This window comes from Ruditapes philippinarum, unplaced genomic scaffold, assembly GCF_026571515.1.
Source record: "Ruditapes philippinarum isolate M1 unplaced genomic scaffold, ASM2657151v2 ctg2753_1_1_1_1, whole genome shotgun sequence".
Classification (NCBI taxonomy): Eukaryota; Metazoa; Mollusca; class Bivalvia; order Venerida; family Veneridae; genus Ruditapes; species Ruditapes philippinarum.
Genome location: NW_026852516.1, coordinates 235298 through 256500, shown reverse-complemented (window position 1 = coordinate 256500; position 21203 = coordinate 235298). Strand labels below are relative to the sequence as shown.

The window sequence follows — 21203 nt, the reverse complement described above, 5'->3', positions numbered from 1 at the left end:
TTAAACTTTATTTGTGCCAGAATGTGATAAAAGCTTAAATATAATTCTGCTCCTTTGAACTTACTTTTTTAAAAGGCATTTTATATTTGCCATGATGGTGGGCTTTGGTGAAGTGGTTAATGTCATTGTTGATATCAAACCACTGGCCCCTCATCGTTGGGGGTTCTCATTCCACGAGGGACTTGCCCCTTTGTGTCTGAAATAATAAACAGAGGGGCACCAGAAATCTTCCTCAACCAGTAAAGTTGAAATGTCTATTTGAATTTAACAGTGTTGCTTTATCATTATGCATGTGGAAGTTGACAAGTAAATTTTTCTTTACATTTATTTTAAAACTCACTTTTTTTTCTCTGTATGGACTCAAATAACAAAGTTTTAAATCAGATTACACAATGAAGTCAGGTCCAGGATTGCAAGACTTTGAACTATTTATACAGGCCTATCACAGTGGCTTAAACATACACGGTTGATATTTTGATCTGTTTTTAGGTTCCACAGTTAACACAGTCATTTTCCGCAGAAAGTTGTTCCATGTCAGAATATTATGATGCAGTGGAGGAGAACAATGCAGAATCTCTTAGTGATTCTTCATCAGAGGTGAGATTTACGTGTTAAATATGGTATCAGGAGCATAGTTTAGGTATAAAATGATGTAAAATGTGTTGTCTGGTGCCAAAAATTAGTTTCTTCATAGGATTGTTGGAAATTGCAGATAGACATCAAAAGTATCAGATATTTATGATTTATGAATTTACTACACAGATGTATGGTTCAGGGTTTTCTGATAGGCCCTAGCTTATTCTGATGGCAATTAAGTTGCTATAGGGTATAAAAGAACTTTTTTAATACAAAAAAGAAAACTGTTGTTTTTATGTTATGATCATCAATTCGGAAAAAAACTGAAGCAACTTTTTGACTAGAAATAACAGTATTAAGTATTCATTTTGTTTGTCTGGTTTGTAAGCCATTTTGGTCATATTTCGGCAGTCATTGGACCTTAGTTGCTTTCCTAGATAAATAACCAGTAATTATTAATTTCTCTGCAGATGAAACACTACTAATGTCTAGATCAGCAGTGAGAAACAAATGATTATTATACTAAATGTCCTAGATCATTTGTCATAGAGGATTGAACCAACATGCCCGTGATACAAACTCAGACCAAAATAATGATTTTATCACAAAAGTAAATAAGAATAACAAATTTTCATATTGCAATATGCACAGGTGAACGGATTGACATTGTGTGATTCTAGTGGCAAAGGCCACAAAGGCCAGTAAACCCTCAGTATCAGCAAGTGACGGTTTAAGCATGTTTATGTTAAGAAAAGCACAACATTTTATTTATAATATTTGTATAAAGATGTGTTTTTTATAACAGAGATCTGATGAAGAGATATCAAGTGACATAAGTGATGACAATGATACAGAAGTCAGTATGGCACATAGTGGTAATTGTTTTAGTCATTTCCTTATAAGATTTACATTACATTTCAACATCAACTTCATTATGACTTACTCGGATAGATGATTGTCACATTTTGGGTTAAGTAGGCTTTGAAAAAGTTGACAAAGATTACTGAAAGCTTCTACCTTGATGATATTCACTGTGTAAAGAATCTGTGTAATTTTCAAACCCACTGAAATAGTGTTTCAAGCATCAGTCATAAGCTGTTACAATTTGAGCCGCGTCACGACAAAACCAACATAATGTGTTTGCGACCAGCATGGATCCAGACCAGCCTGCGCATCCGCGCAGTCTGATCAGGATCCATGCTGTTCGCTATCAGTTTCTTTACTTGTTATAGGGTCTGTAAGCAAACAGCATGGATCCTGATCAGACTGCGCGGATGCACAGGCTGGTCTGGATCCATGCCGGTCGCAAACGCATTATGTTGGTTTTGTCATGGCGCGGCTCATTTATAGAACAGTGTTCACTGTATGTGATTTGATTTACCAGAAGAAGGTTTACATTTCCACATCAGGGACCTGGCAATCACAATTTTTAAAGCCCATAAACAGATTAAAGCAATGGAGGGGATATTGGTTATTTTGCATAAAAAAGAAAGTGGTTAAAATCCCGCAAACTGTTTGTTAGTAAGCTTATGCCACATAATTGCATTGTATATTTAAAGTATATCTAAAAGTTCTTTCGGGAATAATTATCATCTAAACAACATGTGTAACTTTCAAGCTTTGAATTTAAAGTTTTTTTATGTTATGTTATGATTTATTTTCAGCATCAGAAGACAATATTCTGACAAAGTTTCAGACTGGTCGTAGATCTAAACTTCCAGTTCCGAAACCAGACAAGGGGGATGTGTCATTGTGGAATTTGTTGTTCAGGAATATTGGCAAAGATCTGACCAAAATATCAATGCCTGTCACATTGAATGAACCTTTAAGTATGCTACAGGTATGGACTCTTTATTTGTTGAAGTGTGCTCACCAATTGAATACCAAGTGTAAAAGATGTATGTTTTGTTTACTTTGAAGAAAGAGTGTAAGGTCTGTGTGTTGAGCTTACTGTGTAGAAAGAGTGCAAGGCCTGTGTGTTGAGCTTACTGTGTATAAAGAGTGTAAGGTCTGTGTGTTGAGCTTACTGTGTAGAAAGAGTGCAAGGTCTGTGTGTTGAGCTTACTGTGTATAAAGAGTGCAAGGCCTGTGTGTTGAGCTTACTGTGTAGAAAGAGTGCAAGGTCTGTGTGTTGAGCTTACTGTGTATGAAGAGTGTAAGTTTTGTGTGTCCAGCTACCTGTGTATAAAGAGTGTAAGGTCTGTGCGTTGAGCTGACTGTGTATAAAGAGTGTAAGGTCTGTGTGTTGAGCTTACTGTGTTGAAAGAGTGTAAGGTCTGTGTGTTGAGCTGACTGTGTAGAAAGATTGCAAGGTCTGTGAATAAAGCTTACTGTGTTGAGGAGTGTATGGTTTGTGTATTAAGCTTACTGTTATTAAAGAGTGTAAGGTTTGTGTATTAAGCTGTCTGTGTATGAAGAGTGTAAGGTTTGTGTATTAAGCTTACTGTTTATAAAGAGTGTAAGGTTTGTGTATTAAGCTTACTGTGTATAAAGAGTGTAAGGTTTGTGTATTAAGCTTACTGTTTATAAAGGGTGTAAGGTCTGTGTATTAAGCTTACTGTTTATAAAGAGTGTAAGGTCTGTGTATTAAGCTTTCTGTGTATGGAGAGTGTAAGGTATGTGTGTTGAGCTTACTGTTTATAAAGAGTGTAAGGTTTGTGTATTGAGCTTACTGTGTAAGAAGAGAGTAAGGCTTGTGTGTCCAGCTTACTGTGTATGAAGAGTGTAAGGCTTGTGTATTTAGCTTACTGTGCATGAAGAGTGTAAGGTTTGTGTATTTAGCTTACTGTGCATGAAGAGTGTAAGTTTTGTGTGTTTAGCTTACTGTTTATGAAGAGTGTAAGGTTTGTGTATTTAGCTAACTGTTTATGAAGAGTGTAAGGTTTGTGTGTTTAGCTTACTGTGTATAAAGAGTGTAAGGTTTGTGTGTTTAGCTTACTGTGTATAAAGAGTGTAAGATCTATGTGTTTAGCTTTCTTTGTAGAGAGAGTGTTAAGTGTTCCCCTATGATCATATAAACTTCCTTGGCTAATTAACAAATATATAGAATTAAGGAAAAGTAAGAACTATGAACATCTACATAGGAATTAATGTTTTTTGTTTGTATATATTTCAGCGCCTGTGTGAGGAATTAGAATACAGTGACTTGATAGATAAAGCCACAGAGTACAACGATCCCTATGAAAGAATGGTTTGTACAAGCTTCATTTCTAGTTTATGTCTACTCAGATGTCAGTGCTAGATGTTACCTATGGTGACCAAATAAATATAACTATATGTTCAGTTACACTTGAAACTCAAACAAAGAGAAAAGATTTAGATATAAAAATAAAAAGTTTGAAAATTTCTTCAAAAAATGTAATCTTAAAAGATTGTTACAATATATTAAAAGATAATATTATGATAATTGATAACGATATGTGTAGATGCTAGACATTATATTGAATTCTACCTAGGGAGATTAATTTTATATAGCGGAAGCTGTTAATTGGATACATTTTATATTGTGGAAGATATTAATTGACTTTCTTAATGCTAGTATTATATATGAAAAATTAGATGATTTATATAAGCCTTGTGAATATGCAATTTCATCATTATAGCTAATAAGAAACTTCTCATTTAAAAAACAAATTTTCTCATTAATCTACAGGAGTCGGGAAATTCTGTAATTGATATCTGTTTAATTTGTGATTGTTATTGTTACAGAAGGAAATGAAATGAAATTTTACACTTGATAAATATTCAGTGTTCCAATAGAGTTATTATTGCATTTCATATTAAAAGGATTTGAACTTTTATTTACGAGGTCACTGCTCAACAGGAGATGGACAAAAGCACACTGGACAAAAACACACCCTGTAAAATTGTTCTCATTGTGATTATCAAACATGATGCGCACAGGTCCTATAACTCTGAGTTATTTTTTACAGAGTTATGCCCCTTTTATTACTGTCTTAGTGTCTAGCACTGACAATAGTAGAGTGTACTGTCTTACAGACAACTCTTGTTGAAATCCTTAAGCTTTGATTGGTCTGGGCGTCCATGGCTGAGTGGTTAAGGTCTTTGACTTCAAACCACTTGCCCCTCACCGCTGTGGGTTTGAATCCCGACAGGGACTTTGGATTCCATGTGAGGAAGCTATCCAGCTAGCTTATGGATGTTGGTGGTTCTACTCGGGTGCCCGTTCTTGTCTGAAATAATGCACGGAAGTGCACCTGAGGTCTTCCTCCACCAGTTAAGCGGGAACGTCGCCAAATGACCTACACTGTGTCGATGTGACGTAAAACCCAATCAAACAAACAAACAAACTTTGATTGGTCTGTTCCAAAATTAAATTAAATCCAGACAAATTCATTATGCAAATCTATCAGGTTTAATGTGATAAAGTACTAAAAGTGACAAAAGGTAATCAAATTTATCTGATTTATTGCTTGATTGACAAAGCCTGCATATTTTATGTTCACTTTGTTTTCAGATTTATATAGCAGCATTTGCTGTGAGCAGCTATGCAAGCTCCTGTTATAGAGTGGGCCACAAACCATTTAACCCTCTACTTGGTGAAACATACGAAAATGTACGAGAAGACAGGGGATGGAGGTTTGTTGCCGAGCAGGTAAGGTTATCAGTGTTTTAAAGGCAGACACAGGCAAAATTTTCATTTCTTAGTTTTGGATTTTTCATTCATTATTCTGTTAATGCCCCGAAAGTGAATACATTGGACAGTCAAAAGAACAAATCTTTTCTCCGTATAAAAAATAAAATTTTGGTTTCCTAACTTGACCCGCGTGGGTCAGGTAAGAGCACTAGGATTTCACAAAAGTTGTCACGGTGAACTCTGGAAACGTTAAAGAACATGTCAAATGAATGACTTCGACTTGTTTCAATCATACAATATCCACAATATCTTTAATTGTAACTTCAAGGGTTTATTTAAGTGACATGACTTGTTTTAAAACTATTCGGTGATTTTATTGGCGTCTAAATTTTGTTCAATGAAATAGATACAGTCAAACTTGTATTAAGCGACCGCGCGAGGGAAACACCCAAAACGGTCGCTTAATGAAACGGTCTCTTAAGACAAAGCATGACATATAAGTCAAAATTTACAAATGACATCTTTCTTATGCGGTGGGAATCTTAAACAACTTCATTTTTAGCTCGACTTTTCTATGAAAAGGGGAGCTATCCTACTCGCCCCGGCGTCGGCGTCGGCGTCGGCGTTAGCGTCGGCGTTGGCGTCACACCTTGGTTAAGTTTTTCGTACCACCCCACTTTATTTCAGAAGTATTACAAGTATGGCTTTGAAACTTACCATACTTGTTCACCATCATAACCTTCATCTACAGACAGGAGTACATAACTCTGTCAAGGTTTTTGACAGAATTATGGCCCTTTTTTGACTTAGAAAGTGTATTGAGCTTGGTTAAGTTTTTTGTACCACCTCACTTTATTTCAAAAACCATTGGAGGTATTGCTTTGAAACTGACCATACTTGTTTACCATCACGACCTTCATCAACAGACAAGAGGACATAACTCTGTCAAGGTTTTTGACAGAATTATGCCCCTTTTTGACTTAGAAAATACATTGAATATGGGTAAAATCCACCTTATTGCCTTAACCCTTTGAGATATTGCTTTGAAACTTTTAATGCTATTTCACATCATTACCCCCATCTGTACGCAAGAGAAGGTAACTCTGTCAGGGATTTGTTTTAAAAATTAAGGCCTTTTATCGACTTAGAATCTTGGTTAACTTTTTTGTACCAGTCAACTTTTTGACTGAACTGGTTGAGATATTAAATTGAAAGTTGAAATACTTGTTTACCATCATGGTCCCAAAACATGGGCAGGAGAAGGTAATTCTGTTAAGGATTTTATTTGAATTATGGCCCTTTTTGACTTAGAAACTCAGTTAAAATTTTCATTCTTGTCCACTTGTTGACTTAACCATTTGAGATATTACTTTGGAAGTTGGAGTTCTTATGTGCCATCATGAGACCTATCTGTAAGCAAGAGAAGATAACTCTGTGAAAATGTTTCTTGATTTGTACTTAGAAATTCCTAGTTAAAGTCTTGTGTGCCCTTAACTGTCAAAGTTTTGTTTTATAGGCAAGCACTAAAAAAGTCGAGCGCGCTGTCCTTCTGACAGCTCTTGTCATATAAGTGTTGAATAATTAGCATGCTCGATAATCTAAATGGATGCCAATGTAAAAAATAACTTTCTGTTATTTATTGACAAAAAAACAGTTGTGATCCATTTCGTACATGTTTGACATTTTTTCCCGAATTGTTTAACTTCTCCGTTGTTTTTCCTTGTCTCCAACACGGAAACCCTACTAGTGAAGACGTTTTTTTCTGTTGTGCATTTTTCAATCGAAATAAACAAACTACATTTAATTTAATTGCTGATCAAGTTCAAGGTCAATTCAATGCAGTCTAAATGTCAACAACCGGAGTGTATACACCACATCAGTAGGGGCGGAGCGTTGCATTGTTTAATCGATATTATTGGATAATACACGTCACACATATACTTAACTTTATTTGCTTACGCTTAAACGGTTTGGGAAGTAGAGTTTTTCACACATTTATTTGTTGTGTTTTGATTGTTGACACTTATGACATTACGAGGCGGCATTCCCTAAAAACACAATTACTTGACAGGTAAAAGTGGTCGTTTAATGAAAAGGTTGATCTCAATTAGGTGACTTATTAGCGGTCGTTGGTCGCGTTGAGCAAAAGTCGCTTAATACATTAAAATATAGAGTGAAAATGATCGGGGGGGATATATAAAGTGGTCGTTTAAGATCAAAGTCGCTTAATACACGTGGTCGCATGGGCAAGTTAGACTGTATATTTACGCTTCAAACACAATATAATTATGTAGAATTTAAACAGAAATTCATGCTGGAACTTTAAGAAATGTCATTTTAGCGTGATTTGAGTACATAAGATCATTTTGATAGTTTTGTCATTATTTTGCCTGAATATCCCTTTAATCAATTACATTATCATTATTGTTAAATTCTTTGAGACTATTTTCTAAGGATACAGAATGTGCAAATACATAGCATGATCATATGTCTGGGGCTGTTTGGTTTGGATCTTTGAGTTGAAACCACTTGCCCCCTCACCACTGTAGGTTTGAATCCTGCCAGGGACTTTGGATTATTTCATGTGAGGAAGCTATCCAGCTAGCTTACGGAACGTCGGTGGTTCTACTCAGGTGCCTTTTCATGCCTGAAATAATGCACAAAGAGGCACCTGAGGTCTTCCTCCACCAGTATGGCTGGAAAGTCTCCATATGACTTATACTCTATTGTGTTTGTGAGATGTAAAACCCAACCAAAAACGAATTATTATTATAATAATCATATGTTCATTGACAATCTTTTCAACTGAAACTTGTAAATAAAATATTGGTAAATACAGGGGTTTTCAGTAAGTGTTGAAACATAAATGTTCATCCATCTTGTTATACTTTCATCACTAAAGATAAATTTACACAACAATGTGTCATACATGTATGATTTGAATTTGGTTTACAACTAGACATAAATATTTCCAGATTGTGTGTTTCTTAACTCAAAGGATTGTTATATAAATTGGTTGTTCTGTTAATAATATAATAAAGTATAAGGTGTTAGTTACACTAGATAAAAATGTAACATGGGAAGTTGACAGCAAGGTCTGTTTAAGGCTCTTTATTACATGTGAGTGCACTTGAAACTTCTGATGGCAATTGAATATAACCATGTGCCCAGTGCAGACCAAGATCAGCTGGGACATCCTTGCCTATTGATCATGGTCTGTACTGTTCTCTAATCAGTCAGTACTTATTTTGAAATTTTCCCTATTCATGATAAATGGTTTAGTCTAGATTGAAAGGTGGACAAGTACATTTATGATATTTAGGGTGGTAAGGTATCCCACACATGTCATGGCTTACAGTTATTTGCAGAAACTTGGAGGTGGAATTATTGAATATGTTTATATTGGTTAGTAACCCAATGAAGTTATATACAGTTGAAAACTGTACTAACGGTCACCTCTTATCGGCGGTCACCTGACCTTAACGGCCATTTTTGTGACGCTCCCGACGAAAACCACTCTATTTCATACATCTGTTCAACGGTCACCTGCTGTCCGCGATCAACGGTCACCTAAAATGCTTCCTGAATCTTAAAGTCGGTCATCTTAAGCGGTCAGCCAGATGAAACGGCCAGGCAATCTTCTGCGGTCAGCCAGGTGAAACGGCCAGGCAATTTCTGTCATTTATTTTCAAAGATGACACGTGTCACGGATTAACAAAAGTTACTTGTCAGGTGCTAGATATTAACACAAACCACAACATTTCAAGAAGTTTGCATAATTGCTCATCCGTGTCGTAATTACAAACGTTTGGAACGTCTAAACGCACTTGCAATTTGTTCGTTTGAGTTACTGTATGCTAGTTTTTTATTTTTCAATTTACCGATTTTAAGAAAAAAAGAAAGAAGAAAAAAATGCATTGTCAATGTCAGAAAGAAATTTCAGTTTATCCCGATTCAGATAAATTTTGTGCGTACATGGTACTTACCAAAGAAATGAAAATGAATTACATCACCGATTGTCTAAATTCCTCAGTAATAAATTCATAAAAACACTTGCTCCATGTGTGAAAATATAAATTGCATGAATATAATGAGGTCACTGTTTAAATCACAGCCATTAAGTTAACACACCAGATGACCTCTAAGAGGTAACAAGCGATCTCTTCAAAGGAAACTTTGATGTTTACAAACCTGTAGCCCTGGTGTTTCAATCCGAAACATCAAAGGAAGTGCCGACACTTAGATGACGTGTACACAATATTCTATTGATCAAATGTTAGAAAAAGAAACTGTCATACTTTTTTTGTGAAAACAATATTACGCATTTTAAATTATTGTGCAGGAAGATATTTTTATGGGATAAATAGTTTCAATTATTGACATAATAAATTGTGAGTGCATTTGTTTATCTGTGTTACATTCATGTAAAGCTTTATATGTTGGAAGGATTGTGTACATGTTAAACCATTAAAAGCATACGTTTGTAAATGGTTAAAACAACTGATGATGATGATGATGAATCAGACTGGTTTATTTATACTTTAAATCAGATTTATTTTACAAAGAAATGAATAATTTATTTGGATAAAAACTGGATCCTCCATTCAGCAGCCACCTGTCTTAAGCAGCCAAAATGACTGCATCCCTTGGCTGGCTGCTTAAGACAGTTTCGACTGTACAATAAAAAGTTGGGAGACTGACATAATGTTTATGTCTAATATTTTTACAAAACTACTAAAATATATATCTTTGTAATTTATTTGTTTTGTACTAACAGGTGAGCCATCATCCGCCCATATCAGCATGCTACTGTGATTCCAAACATTTCAAATTATGGCAAGGTAAGACTTTGTTTTGTTCTGTTTTTTAATACATCTATGATATATGAGCCATGCCATGACAAAACCAACATAATGGGTTTGTGACCAGCATGCATCCATGCATTCGCGCAGTCTGATCAGGATCCATGCTGTTCGCTTACAAACCCTATAACAAGTAGAGACAATAATAGCGAACAGCATGGATCCTGATCAGACTGCAAGGATGCGCAGGCTGGTCTGGATCCATGCTGGTCGCAAACCCATTATGTTGGTTTTGTCATGATGCGGCTAAAATCATGTAGGATTAGTAGTTGTTCATTTGCGGAGAAGTTATCAGCGATAGCCAATCAGGTGGAAAGAATGCCAAGATTAGACAAAAAAAATAGATATATATGTACATGTATTAGATATATAATGATGAAAGAAGACCAAAGATATTTCTTTGGCTTTTAATTGAGTCACAGATGTTCCATTTGTCCAGTCTCATGTCACATGTAAGAATCAAAAGTTTCTTGAGAAAATTTTGGAGGCAAGGGATGCTGTAAGTGAATATGACGCTTGTTTTTGTTTTATTTCAGATGTACAAATAAAGACAAAGTTTTGGGGGAAGTCTATGGAAATACAGCCTCTTGGAGTTGTTAATGTTCTCTTGCCAAAGTAAGCTCTATACATTTTTATTATGCCTTACGTATATGAATTTTTTTTACTGGGTTGAGAATGGTATCATAAACCTCGTGCTGATGTAAGCTATTTTGATATCACATGTTGTGACACATGGCATATATCAATGTACTGTAGGAAAAATATTTAGTCTCATACTTTATTGCCTTAATTCAACTAATTTTGACATGACGGGACTGGAAATAATTTTTCGATGTTTATGTTCCATTTGATGTTGGTCTAGGCATCTAGGCAACTTTTTTGTGCAAAACTCCAGGTCATTCTCCCACTCAGTTTTTCCAAAATAATCATTTTAATTGTGAAAAATGACATAAATTGAAAAGCATCGCAATAAATTTTTTCACACAAATCTGGCTAAGAATAGCCAAAAAAATACATATTTCAATTCATTTCTAAGAATATTTCTTAATTGTCGTCTACATAAATTTCTGTCTTAAGTGCCCCAGCTGATCTATGTAAAAACCTCAAATTTTAAGTTTTTAGGCTTTTGGAGATCAGTGGAGTTCCTTTAAAGTATAGAGTAGTTCAATGAATATTAATATTCTTATATAATGATTTTTTAATGTTGATAATATTGTATCCCTATTAAGGTTCAAAGACCATTATCGCTGGAATAAAGTGACCACTTGTGTCCATAATATACTCGGAGGTCAGAGATGGGTCGACCAGTTTGGTGAAATGACCATCACAAATGGGAATATAGTCTGCAAACTGACATTCACTAAGGTATGTAATGTAAATTTGATAAACCCTCTGAATTGATGTAATGGATTTGCACAGCTTTGAATCTGGAACAAATAAATTTTTTCAGGAAATTTCTTAACAAAATACAGTCAAAACTGTGTTATAAGACCACCTCTGAATAAATATAACCCTGTAAATAAAGGCCATTTTTTAATAACCCTTATTAATAAAATGGAATAAAGTAACTTGTAAATAACGACCACTTGTCTATAAAAACCATGTTTTTTCTCTCCCTTGGATGGCCTTTATATACAGTTTTGACTGTATTATTGCTTTCAAATATATGAGCCGCGTCACAACAAAACCAACATAATGGGTTTGCGACCAGCATGGTTCCAGACCAGCCTGCGCATCCGCGCAGTCTGATCACGATCCATGCTGTTCGCTATCGGTTTCTCTACTTGTTATAGGGTCTGTAAGCGAACAGCATGGATCCTGATCAGACTGCGCGGATGCGCAGGCTGGTCTGGATCCATGCTGGTCGCAAACCCATTATGTTGGTTTTGTCATGACGCGTCTCATATGATGTTTGTATGTTGTTTTACAGGCAAGTCACTACTATCAGTCGGACAAGAGGCACGAGGTTTATGGAACCATTCTCAACCCAGAAGGAAAAGTGGTCCATAATTTGTTTGGTAAATGGAATGAGGCCCTGTATTGTGGCCACGCCCCCTCAGCCAGGTGTATATGGAGGCCAGGTAAGCAGTTGATTAAATGTGATTCCGTTGCTATAGTAACTGCATGTTTTTTGTAACAAACAGTTTTCATAGGAGTATTGCTGGAGTCTGTACAAGTATTAAACTGTTTGACACTATATAAATATTGATTAACAGGTACTATGCCAGAGGATTATGAAGTGTACTATGGTTTTTCACGGTTCGCAATGGAGCTGAACGAAGTTTTACCGGATGAAGCTTCCATGCTCGCTCCGACAGATTCGAGATTTAGACCAGACCAGAGATTGTTGGAAGAAGGAAAGATAAATGAGGCGGAGCTTGAAAAGTCGAGGGTGGAGACTCTACAGAGAGACCGTCGAAAGAAAAGGGAGGCGGCTAAGGAAGAATGCAAACCTGTATGGTTCAAGTACGTATGATCCTGTCGTATAAACTTTTCATGAGTTTGCTTGTAAGTTTGATGTGCGTGGTAAGGACTAGGAATATTATTTCAGTATTTGCACTAGAGCAGTACAATGTGTAAAATATGTTCCCCCCTTGTGGCTGAGGGGTTGCCTTTAAGGATTTATGCGTCAGAATTTCAGCCACTGTTTATCCCTGTGTGATCTTAAGAGGCAACAAAATGGGTTTGAATTACTGGAGTCAATGAATCTCTTAGCTCCAGCAGGTGAGATGATTTTCACCCCTTGTAATGCTTTAAAGTTTGAAACACGGGAGGTTAGCCAAAATCATATTTTTGTTGTAGCCATATGATCTAGCTTGTGTTGGACAACCAAACAAAACAAAATCTGTTTTATTTCGCCTGTTAAAAATGACTGTAAGAACATAGTAAGTATATACATGTAATCAAAAAGTAATGTGTGCACTTGGTTAGTTGGTTAGGGGGATAAAATGTGTACAGTCTGGTAACAGTAAATTTTGTATAATCTGTATCAAATCATATTGTAGTTGATGTGATAAATTTATCTACTTCTTGTGTTATGTTTCTAGGAAAGAGAAGATTAAAGGAAAAGACTATTACTCGTATGACAACAGGTACTGGGAATGTCGTAAAGAACCAGGCTTTATAAAGATGACTTTACCCAAGATCTGGTGATTGTGTTCAAGTAGTGCCTAGATAGTGTATCAATTTGAACTATAGTATAAGTAGACAGTGCTATTAGAGAAAAAATTAATACTAGTACATTATCCTTTGACCTGCTGGATCCAGAAATGATAAAGAGCCTTTGCCACCAGTATAGAGCCAGGCCAGCCTGCGCATCCGTGCAGTCTGACCAGGCTCTGTAATGTTGGTTCACTCCCTTTAAATTTGACTTCAAATCACTTGCCCCTCACGGCTGTGGGATCAAATCCCGATGGGGACTTTGAATTCTTTCATGTGAGGAAGCTGTCCAGCTAGCTTACAGAACATGGGTGGTTTTACTCAGGTGCCCGTTTGTGCCGGAAATAATGCAAGAAAGGCACCTGGTGTCTCCCTCCACCAGTAAAGCAAGAAACTCGCTTTCTGACCTAAACTGTGTCAATGTGATGTTTAAAATTGATAATAAACAGTTCTACAAATAGACGCACCGACAAATCCATAAGTAGAAATTCCAGTGTACACCTAACCTTTAAAAAACTTTAAAATTTTCATGGTGATATCCCTAAAATTGATAATGAACAGTCCCAAAAACACACAATAAGACAAGTCCATTTAAGAAATTCAGCAGGTTAAGGGTAGTATGTCTTGACAATGTAGTAATTGAAATATTGAATTGTCACTGTGTTGTAAGTAAAATATGATTGTCACTAAAATACTTTCTAGTACAACGCAGGTGTCCTAATATATGCTTAAATGATAATCAAATGATTATGTTTAATCAGTTTGTAAAGATACATGTATATTAAGGATATTTAATGAGTTATCAGTCTACTTGTAGATTGGGATGTTGCAAAAAATGAAATTTTGTGTTGCATCAATGTTAACCTCGACTATTTGAAGAATAGGGAGAATTATTGTACTCACCCCGAATTTGCCCTCACATTTTGGTACAAGTTGCAATCTCCAAAAGTACTGAAGGGAATGGGTTTAAACTTTACACACTTGTTATCTGTGATTATCTAACATGACGGGCATAGGTTCTTTAACTCTGAGTAACCTTTTTACAGAGTTATGTCCCTTTTATTACTATCAAGCACTGAGGATAGTTAAGTACGCTGTTTTACGGACAGCTTTTATTATTTAAATATACCAAGATAATATTAAGATTGTTTTGTTATTATAACAAGTATTATGGCAGTACAAGAAGTACATGTATACACCTGCAATTTATACTCTCATTAATTATACAAAAGACACATATCTTGTGATGATCATTTCAAAATTATAATATCTAGAGTTTTAAGTCATTTATCCAGATATCTTAAAGTTTATGTAACCAGTGACTCAAACTTCTTTTTGTCTATTTTAATGGCAGTTTACTCTTGGAACATTATTGGCCAATAGTATAACAGGAGTTAGATACCTTGAATTTCTTTAAAGATGGCACATAGTTTGTTATATTCCTGTTTTTAAAGCTTTCTTTATGTAATACTGCAATAGGTATATGGGTTGTAGTAATAGTCCCTGTTTATTACTGTAAAACTTATTCATCTCAAAATTTTATTTTCATGAAGATTATATTTATTATTTATATATACATGTATAATGTATATTTATATGTTCACTATACAGTAAATCAATGTCCCTACTTTAGGTAATATACGTACATTGACTGACACTTGATTTTTCGAGGATATTTCATTTTTTCTCATATTTTAGAACATGTACCTACACCTAGAGATGCTACATGTACTCTATTTTTAGTGACCATGTGACTTTCTAATGGTCACATGACAGATGAATTTTAAAAATGGCCTCTATAATTAGACACAGGCGTGCATGTATATTTTATTTCTATAACTATAATTTCAATTTGGTCATAATGACAAAATCAAAATAAGTGATGCATTGATTAGGGTGTAGAGATTGGTGTTGATGTCAGGCATGGGGGCTGGGGGTAAGGCATTGGGGGTTAGGGTCAGGCATGAAGGGTGATGGCAGGTATGATGGCGTGGGGGTCAGGCATGAGGGGTGGGGGTCAGGCATCAGGGAAGGGATATTGGCCAGATTGATAGGATATGGTATCAATGACTTTGCAAATATTTATATTCACAATGTTAATCAAATATTCATGAATAATTGAATAATCAAATATTAATATATAATTGAATAATCAAATATTCGTGAATAATTGAATAATCAAATATTCGTGAATAATTGAATAATCAAATATTCGTGAATAACTGAATAATCAAATATTCCTGAATAATTGAATAATCAAATATTCGTGAATAATTGAATAATCAAATATTCGTGAATAATTGAATAATCAAATATTCGTGAATAACTGAATAATCAAATATTAATGAATAATTGAATGCTGTTCTTTTGATATACTAGTAATTATTATATTCATTATGGTTAATATTAACAGATTGGCGATCCACATCATCGGTTATAATGCTGTAAAAACCTTCTGTATTTTTCAGCCTGTAGATTAAGATGTCCCTTGGCCAAATTGGTTGTTTTTGTTGGCACATCTGTTGCCTCAGATAAATATAAAAAACCCTGTAATTATTCTCATGTGTGAAACTATTCAAAAGTTTGAAAGAATGAGAAATCAATTTTGAAAGCTTAATCGTCCATCTAGTAGAAATCAAATCTTATTTTTAAGATTTTTTTAGACTTATTTGCCTTGTTGTTTTTTTGTTTGTTTGTTTTGTTGTTGTTTTTATAAAATGTTTGTTACTGTTTTATTTTCAACAATTTGACGGCATATGGTGTTTTCTTTTTTACAAACATCATAATAATTATGATGTTTTAAGTCTTTCACTTTATTAATATCTGGAGCCTACGTGTTGAATTGTAATAATATTTACATGCATTAGTGTATGTACACTAGCGTAGCATTGTTTTGTAATGATGACAGTAGAGTTTGCTATTTTGTACAGTGTTTAAAGGCCCATTATGCCTCAGAAATGCTTTTATTTTTAGTCCTTAAAAGCTTTTTAAATGTTGGTTTACTTTTATGGTGCCATTCCAAAATGTTACTCATTGGCCAACTACCTGAACCATCTTTTTCATCTGTTGCTTTTAGGTAATAAGTACAGTTATGGTGAACTAGTATTTAATATTGAAGTCAAAATACTGCATGTACTTTCTTTTCCATTTTGCTACTTTTATGACAATTGTAGCCAATTTTTTCAGGTCACAAGCATCTAAGATTCTCTAAAACCATTATTTAAACATTATAAACTTTACCCTTTCTTATAAAAAGTAAAAATTTATTACCTTCTGAGGCATAATGTGCCTTTAAGATAAAGAGATTATTGTTTGAATTTTACATCTTATACCCTTAACCTCCTGCATTTGTAAAATGGATTTGCCCAGCTTTCAATTTGGAACAGTCCAATCACAATTTAAGGGAGGTCAATATCAAAGTATAAAATTTTAGTTTTTAACAGTAGTCTGGCCTGGCTTTATACTGGTGGGCAAATGCAAGTCATTTTCAAATCCGGCAGGTTAAGGGACTCACATGGGAGGGAATCCATAATATATTCCGTTCTTTCCCTTGCACAGTCTCATTTGTCACTTTGTGGATTTGTGTGATAAGTTTGTAAATCTTGCATAAAAAATAAAAGCATGGGGTTCTGTACATTGGTTTACAATAGACATATTACTGTATAAGATCTGTACATTGATTTACAATGGACATGTTAAAGTGTTAGATCTGTACATTGATTTACAATAGACATATTACTGTGTAAGATCTGTACATTGATTTACAATAGACATATTACTGTGTAAGATCTGTACATTGATTTACAATAGACATATTACTGTGTAAGATCTGTACATTGATTTACAATGGACATGTTAAAGTGTTAGATCTGTACATTGATTTACAATAGACATGTTACTGTATTAGATCTGTACATTGATTTACAATAGACATATTACTGTATTAGATCTGTACATTGATTTACAATAGACATATTACTGTATTAGATCTGTACATGGATTTACAATAGACATATTACTGTATTAGATCTGTACATTGATTTACGATAGACATGTTACAGTGTTAGATCTATACACTGGCTTTCAGTGTGTTTGTATTATTATATCATATCAAGTTTGTAAAATTTATTATAACTAAACAGTTTTTGCATTGATGCCTTTCATATATTGATAGATATACTCAGATACAATGGCATTGTCTTTATGTTTGATTTTTGACACTTTGTGGCCATGTACATGTACACAGTTATGTTTTTCTTGTCATTATGCATTATAAAAAAATTCTGTGCTTGTTTTTGGAAGATAGATAGTATATTTTCAGGGTGTTAAGGCATTTTCTAAAAAAAAAATACTGTATGATTTTTTAGAAAGTATAGATTTTAAGAGTTTTTTGGAAGTTACAATGTTCCAAAGATTATTGCTAAATTTTCCTTAAAAGTCTTTTTCACTGTCTCTATAAGGATATAAAAAAAAGTTCCTACATTTGTGTTTTTCAACATTTATAAGTGTCCAAATTTTACCTATGAATAAACTCTTTTTTTTTTGTGTTATTGAATCAGGAGACATTTTTTGTAATGACATCACAAAAGTGCTTCTGGAGGGCATTATTTTAGCATTAACATTTTCCTAACATATCTTGTGCAATGTCTATGCAATGTTAACTGTACGGAAACACTATACATGGAAACACTATACATGTACCGTAGTAATCCAATTGAGTCTGTAGAAACACTATTTGTTGTGATAAAGATTTTGACAGGTTATATGGCCCTATATAAATGATTGTTTGCACATATAACCCTGAGCATGCTCGCCCATATGGTCTCTTTCCGGTGGCGAGGGTAAACAAACCCAAACACACACATAACCCTGAGCCACTGAGGGAGGGTTATACTGCATTTAAGGTCGTAAATGTATGGTTGTTTGCACATATAACTAAAACCACTAAGGAAGGGTTATAATGCAAGCAACAGTTTATATATAGCCATATATCTGGTCAAGAATATTTATAATGAATTTATTATACAGCAAATGTACTTTATTTGAGAAAAAGTAGAAATTACTTAATAAATTGTCAGCAGTCAGGTATATACTTTATATAAACATCATAATTATCCAATGAAAAGCGATGTTACAAACATGCAGTATAATAATAAAAACGTTGTAAAACTAACATGGCATTCAACAGACTACATAATGGCTAAGCCTTATTTATCATAGTCTAAAATTGAATATGGTAGTTAAAAATCTATGATGGTAGACAAATGTTATACATGTACATTCTAAAGTGTTACATAGTATAAAGTATATAAAGTTATATTGCTTTGTTTCATGAAAATGAAAACATAACTTATTTGAATATGTAAATTTAAAGATAGATGGATGTATATTGTGTAATTATTTAATGGCACATTAGTGAAATCATCATTTGATTGTTTATTACAATGTTATTGACTATAGCTGTTAATTTTTTTGTTATGGAACAAGTTTTGGACTTTTTCTATAAAAATTGTATTCAGGATATAATTTTTAAAAATAAGGTGATTTTTACATTTTTGGATTTTCTCCTAAAGTCATTTCATCATTTGTTACAAACCATTTAATTACAGCATGTTAAGTGTTATCTAAATATTTTTAATCACTCTCCAGGTGATGGACAAGGATTTAATACAAATTTAGTTAAAATCTGTATGTATTATTTATTTAAAGTGTATAAAGCTATTTATATCTGATGTCTGTAGTTAACACAATTGGTGTTTGAATTTTGAACAAGAAAAATCTCAAAATACCTTAAGGAAAGTAATTAATTTGAATATTATCTTTAGAGAGAATTGTGCATGCACTAAATTGGGGAAAATCCTACTTGAAATAGCAGATTAATTTTTTGTTCATGAATAATTTATTCTGTTTATATATAATATCCACGTTTGTTAAATAACAGAGATGTTTTTCTTACAACTCTGTCAAGAATCTGCCATAGAATTATGGAAACAAAATAAAGTTGCTGTAAAATTGAATTCTGTGAACACATTTCACGAGATATAGCTTTATACCCTTATATACTTAGTATCTATCATATCATACATATATAAATAGAAATGAATGCCTGGACAAGCCAGTGTACTTATGTTGATGGCTCTAGTGTCAGTTTGTTCTGGCAATAAGGTATACCTGCACTTATAAAGGTGGAAAGTCACTATGTCACCTTCCCACACTATTCAAAGAATAAGGAGAGCTATTGTACTCACCCAGGCATCGGCGTCACTGTCACACTTTGATTTACTTTTTTGCGTGCAGGTTGGTATTTCCAAACCCACTGAAGGGAATGGATTGAAACTTCACACACTTGTTATCTAGGATTATCTTACATGATGGGCACTGTTACAATAACTCTGAGTTGTTTCATAGGTTGGGGACCTTTCTGTTGAAAAAGTGTCGGAGTTAAATCGTATACATATACATGCACAGTGCGTTTACTGGAGTGCAGGTATCAGTTACCCGCACTCCAGATCATGCTCGTTGATTGGCTCATTTTTGCTGGGGTTTACTTACTGTGACGACAGAGAAAGGGAAAGCGAAAGCGGCAGAAATATCATATTTCTCATCAGATAGCCCTGTGTTTCGGTGCTCTTTCTATTACTTACCTTATTTACAGAGGTATGCCCCTTTTCTTACTGTCAAACAAAGAAAATAGTCCAGCGTGCCGTCTTGCAGACAGCTCTAGTAAGATATCATAATACAATATTGTACAGGGACACATGATAAAGTTATTTGCGCTTCTTCTATGTATAAACAGCTTTCATTAACTAAGGCCAAGCTAAAGTGATATTGTGGTTTACGTAAACGGTAACTTTTTATTTTTGGTCACTTTCTTTTTGGTCGCATAACAATGTAACACAAATAACAATGCAAATGAAATAATTTTCAAAGATAAAAATGTTTTTTTCAACTTATTTATCCAATTTATTACCGGTGTATTAGTTTTCTAGTAGAACTTGGATATTACTTTATTTTGGCCTCTTATAGTGTTTGATACATCATACTTGCTTGCTACATGAAGGGTTCGGTTTATCAATCTATGAACAATTTTAGTTACTGTGTTATTTATTCATTGCAATTTATTTATTGCTAACATGTATTTTACAAACACACAGGAAAAAAAATCCATTGCAAAATAAAATTACTGTAAAGATAGCATTACTTGTTTTCCTTCTTTTTTGACCTCATATCTTTTCAGAGACAAAAGATAATTGAGATACATGTAGGCAGCTTCCTTACCAGTTTAAATATCACGCCTGTTTGCTAAAGCAGGTAAAACTTAATCACCAGATATCAAAATCAGTAAAATATTATAAATGCGTTTTCTGAAAGCCTATACAAAAACTTTCCAAAGCTAGATTCTGGGATAATTTTGTTATAAAATAACACAATGAGATAGTTTTGTTACAAAATAATACAATGAGATAATTTTGTTACAAAATAATACAATGAGACAGTTTTGTTACAAAACAACACAATGAGATAGTTTTGTTACAAAATAACACAGTATCTCAACGTGTAGTCTAGGCAGTAAACCTATAGTAAATGAAAATGTCCTAATTTAGGGATTGTCAATATACCAAAATTTACCACCTAGCTTAAGGGATCAGTTAGGTATAGATTGTTGTCACTGCAACATTCTGTCATCACTGACGCCGGTAATACGGGGTGTCACTGCTTTCATTCTGTCATTACTGGCGCCGGTAATACGGGGTGTCACTGCGTTATCTTCAAACCTTTCACACATTTTATCTTTTCATTCTTAATAGGTCAGGTCAATACTATATCTTTTAACAAACATGGTGATAAATTTATTGTAGAATCACAGTGAGCCTAAAGTGAATAAAACTACTTTGCTTTTATGGCATACATGTATATAATTTGACAACCAGGCGCATTTGGTATCCCTTACTTAAGTAGAAAAACCTAGCTGTTGCCGAAGTTTGGAATGAGTTCACTTTAAAGGTTGA

At 34.1% G+C, this 21203-nt stretch overlaps 1 protein-coding gene across 2 annotated transcripts; it reads left to right on the top strand.

Moving 5' to 3' along the window:
- Positions 1–489: 489 nt before the first annotated feature.
- On the top strand, positions 490–13297 carry LOC132715524 (oxysterol-binding protein-related protein 6-like; the record flags this gene model as incomplete). Of its 2 annotated transcripts, none has more annotated exon segments than XM_060698537.1 (11): positions 490–597; positions 1382–1451; positions 2241–2416; positions 3692–3766; positions 5054–5191; positions 9951–10014; positions 10572–10650; positions 11265–11400; positions 11966–12116; positions 12252–12501; positions 13083–13297. In XM_060698537.1, coding segments are annotated over 11 exon segments (1353 nt in total), but the record flags the coding sequence as incomplete, so codon positions are not given.
- Between the last annotated feature and the right edge of the window lie 7906 nt (positions 13298–21203).